The sequence below is a fragment of the Mus caroli genome, chromosome 7 (assembly GCF_900094665.2).
Source record: "Mus caroli chromosome 7, CAROLI_EIJ_v1.1, whole genome shotgun sequence".
Lineage (NCBI taxonomy): Eukaryota > Metazoa > Chordata > Mammalia > Rodentia > Muridae > Mus > Mus caroli.
Genome location: NC_034576.1, coordinates 99743741 through 99760595, shown reverse-complemented (window position 1 = coordinate 99760595; position 16855 = coordinate 99743741). Strand labels below are relative to the sequence as shown.

Genomic DNA, 16855 nt, shown 5'->3' with positions numbered 1-16855 from the left:
GGGTATGGGGGACTTTTGGGATAGCATTGAAAATGTAAACGAGGAAAATACCTAATAAAAAATAAATTAAAAAAAATAACTTCTTTCATAGGTATTAACTTAAAAGAATTTTAATGACTATTAGAATATTTACAAACTTCTAATATAAATGAACTAGAACAATGACTGACAAGTTTAAATGGTTAATTTTAGCTCTTTAACTTTTAAAACTAAAGATCAACAGTTATTAAATGTGTTTTTTTTCACCACCCAATGATGAATGGTTCAATTCAGAATAGCCACTTCATTAGTCAATTTAGACCCTTAAAGGGATATTTTCTTCTATAAAGTTGAGTAAAGCACAGAGAATAAGATTGGTGTCACGTAAGTTTAAATGGCAAGGAAGAAAAGGGTCAACATCACCTTATTTTTAGCCACTAGTTGTTAAAAAACAAACAACAAGGGGAAGTGAGCTACCAATGAAAGGCAAAGCAGGGTGAGACATGGCCATCAGGTCAGAGTCCCTGAGGAACTCTGAGATCCTACACTTCCATGTCTTCCTTTTCTCTTTCTTGAGATGTTATCCGGGCTCAAGTTACTCTCCTGAACCGGCTTCTCCACTAGCTGGACAACATGCCCAGCTACTACTATTTTTTTTTTTTTTGTCCTAATTGAGGTAACAGATTTGAAAGTCCACTTGCTCTTAGTATTTCTCCTTGGAGGAGTTTATCTGTCCATGAAAAGCCTTTGACTTAAGATGATCAAGACCATTTCTATTTTTCATAGAGTACGTCTCAAAGCACAAGAATTGTGCACTGAAATCCACATTTCCAGACTGCAAACACCCAGTCTTTTCTACACATACTCATGTGTAGATGAGGTGATGGAGCACTTTCCATTAAACAGTCTTTCAGCTACAAAAGACATGAATGAGTAAACCTTGGAAAAGGGATAACATCTTTGATATTGTCAACTCCTAGGATGCACTGTAAGTAGCGTTCAAATCCCATCCCGAAGCCTCCATGGGGCACAGATCCAAACTTGCGAAGATCCAGGTACCTGTTTTTAAAGACAGAGTCATTACTTATAAATTTGGTCAAATGCATTGATGGGAGTTTCGTATATTTCATACGTATATTTTATACGTATTTTACAGCCGTTTGTTTTTTGTCTCTGGGGCAGAGTAGATCTATCTTTTCATTCCACAGCGATCATGATCAAGGGTAGTGATCATCCTTTTCTGGAATGGGAGATCACCTCCACTGCTTATCATGCATGTTCTGTTCCCACTTAAGTCTTCATAGTTAAAACATGGTACAGCTATGACTGAAACTCAGATTCCTACAAACTAGCATGGAATAAAGTCATCTGGGGAGTAAAGATAAAGGACAGCCCACAAAGAGTCAAAGGACAACCTTAAGAGTCCTATCTCTCCTTCTACCATAGTGGCCTAGGAATCAAACTAAAATTGTCAGGTTTGGTGGCAAGTTCCTTTACCCACTGAGCCATCTCACTGTTCCTAGCTTGAAAATCCTTGAGTTATATACATGAATTAAAACAAGTTCATAATTTCTCAAACACTTTGTAAATCAGCTCCATAGTAAGACTTAAAAAAGCACCACGAGTAGCCATTCGGCTCTTCAGTTCTAGTATATTCACACTAGTGGTCCATTCACACGTTAGGGAAAAGATTCTAACATAAAAAGCAAATAGCAATTGGATGAGCTGGATCCAAGTGAGATCAATATGACAGAGGTTATTAGAACACTTCTGATTATGAAGAACTAAGGGAATAAATGGCGTAAGCACAATCTTGTTAAGTGCAGTTTCGATGGCTGAATTCACCGCAGGTTTACAAAGCATGGAACAAGCACACTTTGACTCACTGACAATCTGAAGTGAAGGTACAGCAAACCAGTTGTCAAAAGCTGCAGGACCCACGTTGGCTGCAGTGGTTCAGAAATGGGTTTCATGTCTCTAAATTTCTCATGACTGATGGCCAAAACACTGACATGAATGTCATAAGCCGAGTTGGCAATTTTAGTAAGTTGGCTTACTAAATTTTGCCTGACTTCGTTTTGATATAGAAAGCAAAAATCTACTTTTAATTTAAAAAGTGGATGTTTTTTTTGAATAGGTGTCATTATGTTATCCCAGTCAGCTGACACTCATTATGTAGACCAGGCTGGCCTCAAACTTCCCGAGATCCTCTGCCTCGGACTTCTGAGTGCTAGACCACAGTTTATTACCATGCCATGCTTCAGATCTGTATTTTTTGACAATTAGATTGATTTTTTGGGCAAGCAGATATAGAAAAAATGCCAAGGAATATATGGAACTGGTTACTAATTTTATTTGCATATGACAAGAAGAAATAGGAGTGAGTGCACTCCCAGACACCTGGCTTCTCCTAGTACAGAGGGACTTTCATAGAGCTCATGGATGCAAAGCGTTCTCAAGTTCCTTTCACCTTTAACAGACTATGACCACCACACAAGAGGAAGTCAAGTCAAGTCAGAAGTATTTCTAGTTAAAGATCCTAAGTGTGAAGTCTTCAGATAGAAAAATAGTATAGGAGCTAGAAAGATGGCTCAGTTGGTAAGAGCAAATGTAGCTAAGCCTGCTGTCCTGAGTTCTAGCCTGGGACCTAAGGGGCAGAGAGAGAGAGAAACTGACTCTGAAGTGCTGTCCTCTGACCTCCACACACTAGTTGTGGCATGTGAATCTTCTTCTTACCCCAAAACACAGTTAACATATTTTAAAAAAATAGTATAGACATGATTAATAAATATTATACTTATTTAACCAATATATAGTAAGTTTTGTTGTTGTTTAAATAAATTTTAGGACACTATGAATATTAACTGATAGAATCTGAGTAGTGCAAACAGTATAATTGGCTCAATAGACTTACCTACTAAATAGCAAAGCTTAAAAGGGGATTAAAAACTAGTGTTTACTGAACTGCTTCTACTTTGTGTGAATACAATGTCTGCACTTTCCCATTTCTACCATAACTCTGCAGCAGATTTATCACTTCATTTTATAATCATGAAAAGTAAAAAATTAAAAGAGAGCAAGATTATTAACAATACTGCTGACAACTACCAGGCAATCAGAAACCATTAATTGGATTTTGAAACTCTGAATCCTATCTCCTTCCTTACCAAAAGGCAAGAGTATAATCTGTCTTTCCTTGCCCTCAGAACAACAAAGTGGTTAAAAATATTGCTGATATTTTAGTAAGATCCTAAAACAGCACTATGTAGACATGTAAGTTATTTGTCTACGCTTGCTGAGTCTTGAAAAAAACAAAACAAAACCAAAAAACCCCAAGTGAGAACAACTTTGCGGAAGGGAGTGTGACCGTGACAGGTGGTTGTTCTTAAGCAGCTCAGGGCTCTGTAGTTCTTGGATACCTAAGGCGTCACTTAATTCAAGCTCTCAATGTCAAACCTAGGGAACTGAAGCATCATGAATGAGAGCTCAAGCTTCTGCTGACCTATGCAGTAAGACCTGTTGCAGTAAATGAACAAAAGCATAAGGAAGAGTTTGGCTTACGGAGTTCTCGGCTCCATCTTAACTACAATAATCAGCTCATGTGCCAAGGCCTCTTGTCTGGGGGGAGAGGGGGTGATAAATGGATGACAGCACTATCTACCTCTCTAAGGGTTGTGATGACTACATAAAGTAACAAAAAATGGTGAGCATTATTCTGATACATCAGAAGCAGTAGCTAAATGGCACCCATCAGTTTTACTGTTGTTCACAGACAGTTTTGTGAACCTCATGTTCAGCTCTTAGCATTGCTTACAGGGGAATGGAAGTACAAGTAACAATCCTTTGCACGGTACTCAGAATAGGCCACATCCTTACCACTGGTAGGCTTTCGTAAGTCCTGATCTGTGGACAGAAAATAAAGAAAAACTGTGTCAAAAGCAATCAAACATTAATCAACCACCAAACATTTATTCTGGGGTATATATGCAGGGCCTTTTGTAAGGAAATAGACATAGTGAATGAAGCCTGTGCCCTCCAATCAATGCAACAGGACTGAGGAGGTTTAGTTTTCAGAGAGAAGACTTTCTATTAATAAGGTAATCGATGCTAACAGTAAACAATGAGGTATTATGAGACAAGAGGTGTAGGTAATAAATGCTGTAGATGAAAAGAGGATTTGAAGGGACTGGTGTGACATGAGCTGGCTGACCGGGAAGGAAGTCAGGCAGTCAGTACTAGTCGAGGTGCCTGGAGGCACACACAGACGGCAAACACCTGGACACGACTTTTATTCCATGACATTTACAACAATGTGCAAGTCTGAGGTTGCTTTCATAATAATACTACAACAATATGGCTCTTGTCTAGAGAAATGGGAATAACATTTTAAGCTCTTAGGGGTCATTAAACTTAACTTCCGCCCTTTAAAAAGGTATTTAGGACTATTATCTGAAATGGCAAGGACCACTGATGTTCAATAGAGTACAGAAAACATGAGATGTTCTATAAAGTATAGAAAACGTGAGCGACAGCCACAGACAGTTCCATGAGACAGAGGAACATATCTACGTCAGTGAGAAGAAAAACACTGGATATTATCAGATATTAGGTAAGCATTTAATGTTATGAAGGGAAGGTTTCCTGAAGGAAGAAAGCAACTGAAGAAAATGGGCAGATGAATCTTTCAACAAATGAGGCTTCTTGCATGTGCAATTTTTACTATGCTTATCTATATCTATATATATATTAGAGAAAGTTAAAATTCCTTCATCTAGAGATTCTGACCTTCACTTTAGTTCCACAACTCCCCTTCCCCAGGACTGCCTAACCGTGAGAGGCAGCAAGGAGGCAGTTGTCTAATCAATAAAGGAATTTTCCACAACACCCTCTTGGAGCCTCATCTCCAAGATAAGTAGAGTAGCCAAGAAGGTCGGATTTGCGACACCAAGTTATTCAAGACATTTAAAGCTTGGGATCTTGGAAAAGCATCAACTTTCAAACATGGCTCCATTAGGAAAAGCTGGCTTTAAAAATGGCTAATTTAACAAGATATTTTCAAAATGCACCCCCCCCCCCCAGTGACAAAACCCAGTACTATTGGAGCGAAGGACTAACTAACACAGACTTGAGAAAAGAATGTTTTGATGCCTGGTACAGGGAAGGAGGAAATCAGAAAACAAAGGTTTATAACCATGGCCAGTTTGGGAAGTCATCATGGTTTTATGGCAGATTGTAAATATACAGCAGTGAAAGTCAAATCAGTAGAAATGATTCCCTACTTTCTATCTCCAAAATGTTTTATGTATCTACGGATTCATTTTCCACATCTCAAAAAGTAAATTAAAACAAAGTTATTCAAACAGCTAAATCAGGACTGTGTAGAGTAGAGAACTCGAAGAAAATGTACTGCTAAATGCTAGCTTAGCACTTTTCTATCTTTACTCTCTTCTTAGTTCAGTCTGTCCTTATGACCCAGTGGGACCATGACATTCATAAAACTGAGGACATAAAAAGGACACAAGTAAGAGAAAAATGAGGGAGAGGTTTTCAAGGGCCTGGGAATATTGCTTGTATATTTTTTAAAGACAGGGTCTTAAATTTTATATAATTGTGTCTGACCTGGAACACACTGTGGAGACCAGGATGACCTTGAAACATAAAAATGATCCTCCTGCTTCTGCTCTGGGTGCTGGACCCACAAGCATGCTGTTTGTCTCTATCTATCTATCTATCTATCTATCTATCTATCTATCTATCTATCTATCTATCGAGAGGGTCTGACTCTAGTTCAGGCTGGCTTGCAACCTGTGAAATTATTTCTCTTATATCGGCCACTTGCAGAGATTATAAGCATGAACTACTACACCTGCCAATAGATGCTGTCTTCAAAAAGGAGATACAGATGTTAGAGCAACCTTTGTTGATCACTTGGAGCCCAAGCACCAGGCCAGTCAGGTGCAAGGACCACTTTTGAGGACCCCACCCCAGCTACTTAAGTGTGCTTCTTTGAGGTCTAACCTTGCTAGTCGTTGCTCTAGGACGTGGTACCGTTCCTCCCTGAGGCTACCTCCAAAGAGCTCCCCAACTCCAGGAACCAGAAGATCTACAGCAGCAACCTAAAGAAGAAACAACCAACCATGAACAACACTGTACTTTCTGGTGATTCCAACGACACTCAGATTTTCAACAAATCCAACATTTTCTTGAAACAATTTTACAATTGTTTTTACAAACAATTTAGCTGTTTGACTATTAAGACTCTCCTCCACTGTCCATGTTCTCTGTTTCAATATTAAACTAGTATTATAATAATGCAGTAAGTTATGGGCAGAGTTCGTCTCCCTTACAGTTTGTGATTATCAAAAATTCAAGGAAAGTCTTGCAAGCAATACCCACCATCAAGAACGAGAGAAACAGCAGCGAAGAGAAAGACTTAAGTGAGTTCTGGCGAACAGCACTTGGATGGGAACAAAGGCCCCATGTGAAGAAGGCAGTACAGACTTGTGCACAATAAGATTTATGAGGAATTAAAATCTAGAAGCCAACTTTTAGATTTATCTTGTGTGCATGAGTACTTTACCAAGGTGTACATATGTGCAGCCCATGTGCCTGGTGCATCCAGTGGTTATAAGAGGACACAGGAGCATTGTGAGCCACCATGGATCCACACGGGAACTGAACACATGTCTTCTGTAAGAGCAACAAGTGCTGTCTGTCTCTGGGCCATCTCTCCAGCCCCCATTCTTTTTGAAAAAAGAATCTCTATAACCTGGCTTGTCAGAACTAGCTATGCAGATTAGACTGACTTCAAAATTTGGCTTTGGACTTTCAGTGATCATTTCATCTCTGCCTCCCAAGTGCTGTGCTAGCAGGTATAAACCACTATGCCTGGCTCTAAAATAAGTACTGTTTAGGGACAAAAGAGTCACAGGAAGGTTTCTCTATATTTCCAGACCAGGAAAGGGCAAGGGGCTGGGACTAGGTGACCTGCTGGTGCTGCTTTGACTATATCAGCCTGGTAAACCATATATTTGTATGTATGTGGCACTAGTTTCTTCCCTTTGAATATCATTGAAGGGAACTACTAAATAAATATAAAAGATGTGCAATAGCTGAAGAACATGCCACACATAAACTTGACTTGATAAAGCTCATAAAATAACCTGGCATACAATATAGTACTTGTTTGAGGGGAAACGATCTGAAGTTGTGGTGTTTCCAAAGAAAGACAACATGAACTAGAAACAAGTGCACTTTGGGTCTTCAATAAAAACTCATCTGAGTACTGCATATACAATGTAAAGAGACATTAATTATAAATTATATGTTTATAGTTTTGAGACAAGGTCATACTGTGTAGCTCTGGCTTGCCTGGAACTTGCTATATAGACCAGGTTAGCCTAGAACTCACAGACATTCACCTGCTTCTAGTTCCTAAATGCTGCTCCAAATGCATGTACCACAATGCCTGACCAATTACCTATTTTTAATATTTTTTGAGTTTTGTAAATTTTCCACAATAATAAACAAAATAAAAAGGTTCCATCTTAAGCAAATTAGCTTGAATAATTTCTTTAGAGACCATGGACTCAATTACTATCATAAGCTCAACATTAGAATAGAACCACTGTCTATACCCAAGTGCAAAATCCTAATATTCTATAAATAAATGAGTACAAAATGATCAAAACGTGTTTTCTTTTTCATATCTTTATCATAAAATAAAATTAAAGTTATGAACGATTAAAATCACCATCCAGTAGGCAGATACAGTTAGACTTCAGCATGTTTTTAAGTTTTCTTATACATATAAAAAAAAAGTATGTTAGAGATCAAATTACATTTGTAAAATTCTAATTTCCCCACCTTATATTTTAAGGAAATAAAATCTAATGCTAATAAAGTCACTTTACATATTTTAAATGTCTCAACAGTGCATAGTTTATTGTTTAAAAGCATAATTTTTGCCAGGTGTGGTGGCACACACCTTGTAATCCCAGCACTCAGAAGGTGGAGACAGGACCCCTGTCCTAGTTTACTAGTTAGACTACTGAAATCTGCAGCTGTGGCTTCAGAAGCCAGGACTGAAGCCCTCATATACACGAGGGAGAGGGAGTCTGAGGATGCCCAGTGTCAACCTCTGGCCTCTATATGCACACAGTTCACAAGTGCATGACCATCTGCTCCCAACCTCTCCACATACAAACCTGAATATACACAAATGCAAGACACAGACAGACAGACAGACAGACACACACACACACAGATTCATTTGGTCTTGCTGAACTCATGATGTAGTTGCAACTGAGGATGGCTTTGACTCCTGACACGTAGTCTCTACCCTTTGAGGGCTGGATGCAGCTGTGTACCACTACCCTTGTACTCAGTGTTGAGGATGGAGAGAGTACTGCATGCCTGGCAAGCGCTCAGTTCTCTGAGAGTATATAACTCTTTGCTGGACATTATATGTACAACTTCGTTATTTCATGACTAAGGAAACAAGTTTCTTTCTTTTTTTTTTTTTTCCTTCCTGCTGGGGAATTGACTCTATAGCTTTGTTACATTCTAAAGGTGGAAAAACTTCTTTAATTTTTGTATGTCATGTCATAGTTATCAATCAAGCATTGTTTATTAACTGAAGAAGTAAAAACTGAAACAATGAAACCCCTGTTTTTTTTTTCAGTTCCTTATCTTGATAGAAAAGTAAAAGACATAAGCAACATGAAAGAGAACTGATCCGGCAATGCCCTCACACCTGAGACAACAGTTCCAGCTCAGCATGTTGGCCAAAGACAACTACGATTTCAACATGCAAATCCCGAGTCAGCAATGACAACTTTAGCAAGTGGTCTTACAGAACAATCAAAGACACAAGAAAGATTAACGTGGAGGACATTAAAATTGCATCAATTCCAGTTACAAAAATTCGAGTGTGATCAGCCAGAGACTCTTAAATACATTTTAGGCACGGAAAGAAGACTGTTATAAACATAACAACATTGTTAATGGCGTCCCACCCTTACAGGAATCTAGATTTAAAAGCTTTACTTGTAATTTCTTCCTTTTCACAATAAAGATGTTACACATATCAGAGAGAATAGAAAAAACTTTTAGTAGAGGAAAGTGACGGTATGCTACTTGAGTTTATAGTATTCAATTACTAGTGGTACTTTAATTTGTTTTAAAATTATTTTATGTATATGAATGTTTTGCTTGCATGTATGTATGTGTACCACTGCATGTCTGGTGCGTGCAGAGGCTAGAAGAGGTCAATGGATCTTCTGGAACTGAAGTTATGGACGGCTGTGAGCTGCCAGGTGGGTGCTGGGAATTGAAATTGTGTCCTCTGCTATAACAACTTCTCTTAACTCCTTAGCAACTATTTCTATTTTAGAAAGTTTACCTGCAATCTGTATTACCTTGTGACTTAATTCTTTGGATGCTTTTAAAAAACAGGTATTTTGTGTGGGTATGGATATGTATATACGTGTGGGGCTATATGCTCCGGAGTGTGCACAAGGAGGTCAAAGGACAGCTTTCAAGACTTGGGTTTCTGCTTCCATCTTGTGGGCTCTAGGAATCCAATTCAGGTGGTTATGGTTGGAAGCAAAAGCCTTAACCTACTGAGCCAGTTTGCTGACTTTGACCTCGAATTTAAGATTCCTTCTGTTTCCACTTTCCAAGTTCTGGGATTAAGACTTGCATCCCCATCATCCCCATACCTAATTTATGTGGTGCTAAAGACGCAAGGATTTTGTGCATGCTATATAAGCACTTTACCAACATAACCTGAAAAGTTTTTTCTCAACTTTAATTTAGAGTTTTATATTTAGATTATGGGCAATTAGGTTTGGAAGAAATAGTTAACCAAATGAGTCTCTGAACTTTGCCATTCTGTATTGCTCTGAAAAGATGCACACACACACACACACACACACACACTATAATTTGCAAGGATTAAACTGGGGAAATTCCATGTAAGAAGCGTGGCAATAATCCCTTGTTATATTGCAAGAACATACAAAAATGAATAACTCAAACTAAAAAGGTAACTGTCTCCAAACACGCATGAGAAGCACCTGTGCAGGTGGGAAGTACAGAGTGAGAAGCCCGCTGGGCTGCTCTGGTTCTCCATGAATATACAACCACACTGCAGTCCCTGCTTGGTTCTGATGCAAATATAAGCAAAACAAATAGAAAACATACTTCTGGCATCTTAACACTTTTCACAGAACTAAATTATAGTAATTCTGGACTTAGTTTTTTGTTTTATAATTCTACTTTTTAAAAAAGAAGCATAGAGGACCAACACTCATCTTTGACTGCACACCTCTTGATACATGAGTTCACTGGAAATTTCGAAATGTGACCACAGCACTCCTTAGGCATTCTGGGTGGTTTTTATTTATCTGGAACATATAACACTTGCAATAGTCACCTTTAGCTTTTTACTCTTATTTATATGTGTCCCCCCATCCCCACACAGGGTCAAAAGGCATAGAATCCTCTGGAGCTACAGGCAGTGAGTGAGTCACCTAATGTGGCTGCTAGGAACTGAAGCTGGGCTCTCCATAAGCGCAGCAAGCACTCTTAGTCACTGAGCCATCTCATTAGCTCCCTGAATCACCTTTAAAATGTACATCATGCATTATACTCATTCATACTTAAAAACTCTCTAATCCTGTCTTAATTACAAGGATATCTAACTGCCTATGTTCAACTACTTCTGCATTAACTATTACAAAATTGAGGTGACAGAGGCTATATTAGAATAGGCTAGAAGTAGGCTATCATCATAAAACTCCATGGTTTTTCAAGTCTTGGCATTCATAACATCTTTGACTAGGTAAGTTTAGTTTTAGGGCCTTAAGAATGTATTGTAGAACTTTATTTTCCCTTCGGTGCTGGGGGTAGAACTTAAGGTCTCTATGTACTGCACTGCACTAAGTCCATTGTGCTAAGTACTTAACAGCATGATTGGCTTCCACCCACGAGATGTCAGATATACTACTAGCCTGTGTGTCAAAACCAAGTGTCTCCAGGCGTTGCTAAATGTCATCAAGGGGCTAGAGAAAGGAAGGCTTATCAATCCGAACTAAAAATTCCCAGTTTATGGGGTGCCAAGTAAAAGGTGCTTGTTGCTAAGCACAACGACCTCTGCTTGATCCAGAATCCACACGGTGGAAGGTAAGAACTAATTTCACTAAGGTGCTCTTTGACCTCCACATATGTGCCATGGCACATGTGTTTCATAATACATACATGTGTTTCATTATATATATATATATATATACATATATATATATATATATATATATATGAACGACTATTTTACAATTAATTTGGCTATGCACATACGTGTATATATAAAAAATAAATGTAAAAAAACCTACTAGTTTACAATTAATCTGCCTTTTTAAACTGCCCTGGAGTTGAGAGAAAAGTCTCTTTTAAAAGTTTTGAAGCAGACAGTAAAAAAGAATATAGAAATCTGTTAAAAGCATATGTGAAAAAATGTCACTTCTGCTCATAATCCTTCGGCTAATACAATTCCCATGACAAAGCTCATGCCAACAGGGTAGGAAAGTGTAACATGCACTGAGGGAGAAGCAGAAACTTATGTACAGCAAGAGTCCACTGCATAGCTCCTTCCTCGTCTACCAGGGCTCTTTCGCTTGTATTGTTCCAACAGGTTCTTCACTATCTATTACAATGGAGGACAGAATAGTTATTCTCTTATTTTCCTCCATCAGACCACAAGAAAAATACAAAGTACCATAAATAATCACAGTTTAGAATCATTATCAAAAGTCCTGATATCAAATGACCACTAACATTCCTCACTACTATTTCCGATGTGCCCGCTGTAAAGGTGACTCTGAAACTAGCCTGTTAGCACCTTTTATCTGCCCAGTCAGCTGTTGCGTGCCCAGCTGTGGACACAGCTAGATTTTGGCAGTATGATTTAAGCCAGCTAGAGCAGTGGTTCTCAGCCTGTGGGTACAGGGGCTACATATCAGATATCCTGCATCTCAGATATTTATATTATGATATTGACATAATTCTTAACAATAGAAGAATCACAGTTATGAAGGAGAACCTATATTAAAGGGTCGCAGAACGAGGAAGGCTGAGAACCACTGAGCTACAGCATATCATCAAAAGCTGCAAATTTTGAAAATTCTCTCTGAAAAATATATCTTTTAAATATGTGGCACACTTCTTTTTATTTCTACTTTTAAATTTCATTATGACTACTGAACAACAAATGAATGGTACAGGAACCCTCAGTGTTCCCTGTTAGTCTTTTACTTAGGATTTATCAAATCATAGGCAAAAATTCAGCCCATGACCTTGAATTCTTAACTATCCTCTGTATTAACAATCATTTGTACTTTAAAGAAGAAACTAGATTCTGAGAGAACAGAATACAGGATCAGAACACAAAACACTGGTGTAGATCTGGTAGTTCTGGGATCAGAAACTGGAGCTAACCATCTTATTATAAATTTGTCAGTTGCAGGAAAAAAAAGTCTTAATTCAAAGATGACCTAGTTTGAGTCCCTTAAGTATAAATCTCCACTGTGTTTCTCTGAAGCCTGGAAATTTTTTCTTTTTATTAAATGTATTTATTATTCACTTTACAACCCAACATCAGCCCTTCCTTTCCTCCCAGTACTCTCTCAAGTAAGTCCTCCTCCCATTCCCCTTAGAAGGGGAAGCCTCCCTCTGGAGGCTTATCAACTTCCCCAGGCCCCACCCCATCCCTCCCACTATACACTCTCCCCCTACCCCCCCCCCGCCCCCAACACACATCAAGTTGCTGCTGGACTAGGCACATCCTCTTACAGAGGCCAGACAAGGCTGTCCATTTAGGGGTGTGGGATCCATGGGCAGGCAGGCAAAGGCTCAGGGACAGCCCCTGCTCTAGTTACTCTGGGATGCACATGAAGACCAAGCTGCTCATCTGCTACTTATGTTCATGGGAACTAGATCAAGCCAGTGCTCACGCTTTGGCTGGTGATTCAGTCTCTGGGAGTCCCCAAGGGTCCAGGTTAGTTAACTCTGTTGGTCTTCCTGTGGAGTCCCTGTCCTCTTTGGGTCCCTCAATCTTTCTCCCAACTCTTCTGTAAAACTCCCCGAGCTCCATCTTCTGTTTGGGTGTGAATCTCTGCATCTCTTTCCATTGGCTGCTGAGTGAAGCCTCTCAGAGGACAGTTATGTTAGGTTCCTGTCATGCATGTCCTTTTGGGTCTGGGTTACCTCATTTATTTTCTTTTTTCTTTTTCTTTTTTTTATTGGATATTTGATTTATTTACATTTCAGATGTTATCCCTTTTCCCTGTTTCCCTCCCTCCCAGAAACAACCTATCATATCCTCCCTTCACCTGCTTCTATGAGGGTGTTCCTTCACCCACCTACCCAGCCACCCACTCCCACCTCCCTGCCCTCGATTCCCCTACACTGGGGCATCTACCGAGCCTTCATAGGACCAAAGGCCTCTCCTCCCATTGATGCATGACAAGGCCATCCTCTGCTACATATGCAGCTGGAGCCATGTGTACCCCTTTGTTGATGGCTTAGTCCCTGGGAGTTCTCCAGGATCTGGTTGGTTGATATTGTTGTTCTTCCTATAGGGTTGCAAACCCCTTCAACTTCTTCAGCCCCTTCTCTAACTCCTCTATTGGGGACCCCACGCTCAGGCCAATAGTTGGCTGCTAACATCTGCCTCTGTATTTGTAAGGTTCTGGCAGGGTCTCTCAGGATGTAGCCATATTAAGTTCCTTTCTGCATGCAATTCCTGGCATCCACAATAGTGTCTGGGTTTGGTGACTGTATAAGGGATGAATCCCAAGGTGGGACAGTCTCTGAGTGAACTTTCCTTTAGTCTCTGCTCTACACTTTATCTCCATATTTGCTCCTGTGAGTATTCTGTTCTCCTTCTAAGAAGGACTGAAGCACCCACACTTTGCTCTTCCTTCTTGAGCTTCATGTGGTCTGTGAATTGTATCCTGGTTATTTGGAGCTTTTGGGATTTTCTAGACTCATCAATTTGCCCCTGAAATTCATGATGTCCTTGTTTTTAATGCAGCCTGGAAATTTTAATAGTGGAAGCACTTTGGCTCTGCTGCCCATTTATTCTCCTGCTAAGGAAATACCAGAAGCCACAGTTAACTCTCACAGCTTAAACAAACCTGTTTCATTCTATACATCTTCTAGGTTCCGAATGCTTCCTGGCCCATCTTCCTCCATGGATATGAGTTTTGATTCTGTTTAAGCTACACAGCTGCAGCAGCAAGCTGTCTCGAAATAGTTCATGTTGGTATTCAAGCTGAGTGAACCGTGGTTTCTATTTATGATGTTCCTTTCTGACTCTGACTCTTTGATTCCAGTCAGGATACTCAAATAAAACTTAAATTTTCGATGAAAAAAATAGGCTAAACAGGAAAAAAGCCTTTGATGTACGACCCTTCTATGCTACTTTCAAGAAAGGGAAAACTGAATGTTTTTTCTTCTGTTGCCCCTGAACAGAAGGGAGAACGAGGAAACATCCTCCAGACGCCAGGGCTAGAAGATGCAGGTGGACTGGCAGACAGAAGGGGCTGAAGTTAGCTATGTCATATGAATCTCAAATCAGTCTCATTACTGTGCTAAACAGGCAGAGTTTTATAGCTTTCAAAGATACTAATGGTTTCAAAGGAATGGAATTTTCACCTTGTCTCAAAAACATGCTTCCTCAGGGCCAAGGTAATGACCGCACTTCTTTTTTCCTTCAGGAGTTCTAAATTCCAAGCCAGCCAGCAGAAGCCAGCAGAGAGGTACATACACATACAAGTTACCTGAGGTCTTCCTCTTGAAGAAAGGAAAGGATTTCTGTAAATACCTCCTTTAGAACGAAAAATCCAACTTCTGGGAACCACCTGAGACGCATCCTTAGTCCTCTACCTTCCAGTTCAGTTCAAAGACCATCACTAGTTCTTTAGAACAGTGTGAGTGAATGAGTGAGTGAGTGAGTGAGTGTGTGTGTGTGTGTAAGTAGGAGTTGTTTGTTCTTCCTTCCACTCAGCCTGTCAGGCTTGGGTGGCAAGTACCTTTACCCATTGAGCCATCTTGGTGGTACCTCTAATATTGTTGCAGAGTTTAGTTTGCAAAGATAAGTAACATTTTTGTAAATGTTAGTTCTTTTGACTTTCATATACCATTTGCAGTGATAAAAGGACAGCATTCCCCATTGAAGCAAAATTACTTAAAATATAACATTATGTATAAAAATATACAAATAAACTGCATGATTCTATTAACTTTTATAAAATGAGCAAACTGTGTCACCAATGTAGATCAAAAAGCAAAATAAGAGTAACACTCCAAAAAGTCCTTCTGTGCCCCGACAAAGAACTACGTTATTCTTGACTACGATCATACATGGTGAAGTTGCTTTTCTGAACTCTGTATAAACAGCACAGGTCTGGAGTTTGGATCCTTGCACCGAAAGCTGCCTTTGTGGGACTCTCATGCTGACATCGGCTTCTTCACTCTGCTGGGCTGATGTGCAAGCTATTGTGATGCAGTTTATTAGTCTCAGCCAAGAAATTCATTAACTACCTCTTGATTGATTTTTTATTCTCATTGCTATATCCTGTCACATAACGCTCAGTAGTGCCATGATAGCTGAATATGATTTCTGCCTCCCTAGGGTCTGAATAAAGATTTAATCCACAGATGCAACTGGAAGAAGGCAGATACCCAGTAGAGGGTTGTCAGTTCACAGAAGTATAACGCATTTCTCCAGTGACTTCTATAATAGTTCTCCCGAGAATGCAGACAGAAACATGGAACAGTAGTGGGCCAGGTCCTGAGGTTTCAGGGGAACAAGGACTCAATCAGGAACTGCAGTGGCTGGAGGGCATATGACTGCATTCTGCCTGTGTCCTGAGAACCCATGTAGAACTGAATTTTAAAGTAATGGATTAATATCTTTGGCAGAGGAAATTTCAAGACAGCACAGCAATCAGGCTGTGATATGGCTACTGCTCACTGGTCTTACATAGATCTACAGGGAGAAAAAGCACAAAGTGGAATATAAACATGTGACAGTGGAGTCTGGGGGGAAAAGTGAGTGGACGGATTTAAAGCTGCAGACAGCAGTAATGAACACTCCAACACATCTGCAATTGTTGAAGAGAAGTCTCACTCTCATACCTCACCTCTATGGAATCTGTTTTCTGAAAGTATAAGCAACACAAGCCCTCTCTTCTCCAAGATGCTATTTGTCACAGCAATGAGAAAATTAACTAACATATGTCCTACTCCTGCAAGATGGGTTTAGTCATTTAAGTGGGATGATGTAAGTCACTCCTTTACTCTGAACTACTCTCTTTGTTGTTCTTTATAATAGTGCAGCTTCCTTTTTTTAATGACTTATTTTATGTGCACTGATATTTTGCCTGCATGGGTATCTGTGTGAGGGTGTCAGATCCCTTGGAACTGGAGTGCTAGGCAGTTGTGAGCTGCCATGTGGGAGATGGGAATTGAACCTGGGTCCTCTGGAACAGCTGTCAGTGTTCTTAACCACTGAGTCATATCTCTAGCCTGCAGTGCAACTTCCTTTACAGTTCTACTTTACCTGAAGGCAGAAGACATCTGTATTCTCTTTTATGTCTACTGCTTTAACTAAACTCATTGTCTATAAGGAAATGAAGAGATTGAAATGGAGAGAAACAGAACAGCAATAAAAGTTTACAAATCTATCACACACGTCAAAGTTTCAAATTTCTCTCTTGATTGTAGGAATCTACAATCCAAAGTACACATATCATTACAAAGATCCTGAAAACAATCAGAGATAGGCTGCAGTACATACTTTTATTTGATCTAA

The 16855-nt window shown here is 39.5% G+C and overlaps 1 protein-coding gene across 6 annotated transcripts in view; it reads right to left on the bottom strand.

Moving 5' to 3' along the window:
• Nucleotides 1-94: 94 nt before the first annotated feature.
• Nucleotides 95-16855, bottom strand: part of Nars2 (asparaginyl-tRNA synthetase 2, mitochondrial) — a 105918-nt gene continuing 89157 nt past the window's right edge. For 4 of the 6 annotated variants that reach the window (XM_021167574.2, XM_021167576.2, XM_029479176.1 and 1 more), the window contains 3 exons: nucleotides 5998-6095; nucleotides 3856-3882; nucleotides 95-1038 (listed from right to left, as the gene is read on the bottom strand). In XM_021167574.2, coding sequence (XP_021023233.1) covers nucleotides 894-1038; nucleotides 3856-3882; nucleotides 5998-6095 — 270 coding nt within the window. In that variant the 3' untranslated portion in view covers nucleotides 95-893. Of the gene's footprint in view, nucleotides 1039-3793; nucleotides 3883-5997; nucleotides 6096-16855 lie in introns of all 6 variants that reach the window. The other 2 variants (XM_029479178.1, XR_003837109.1) reach the window with 2 other exon arrangements.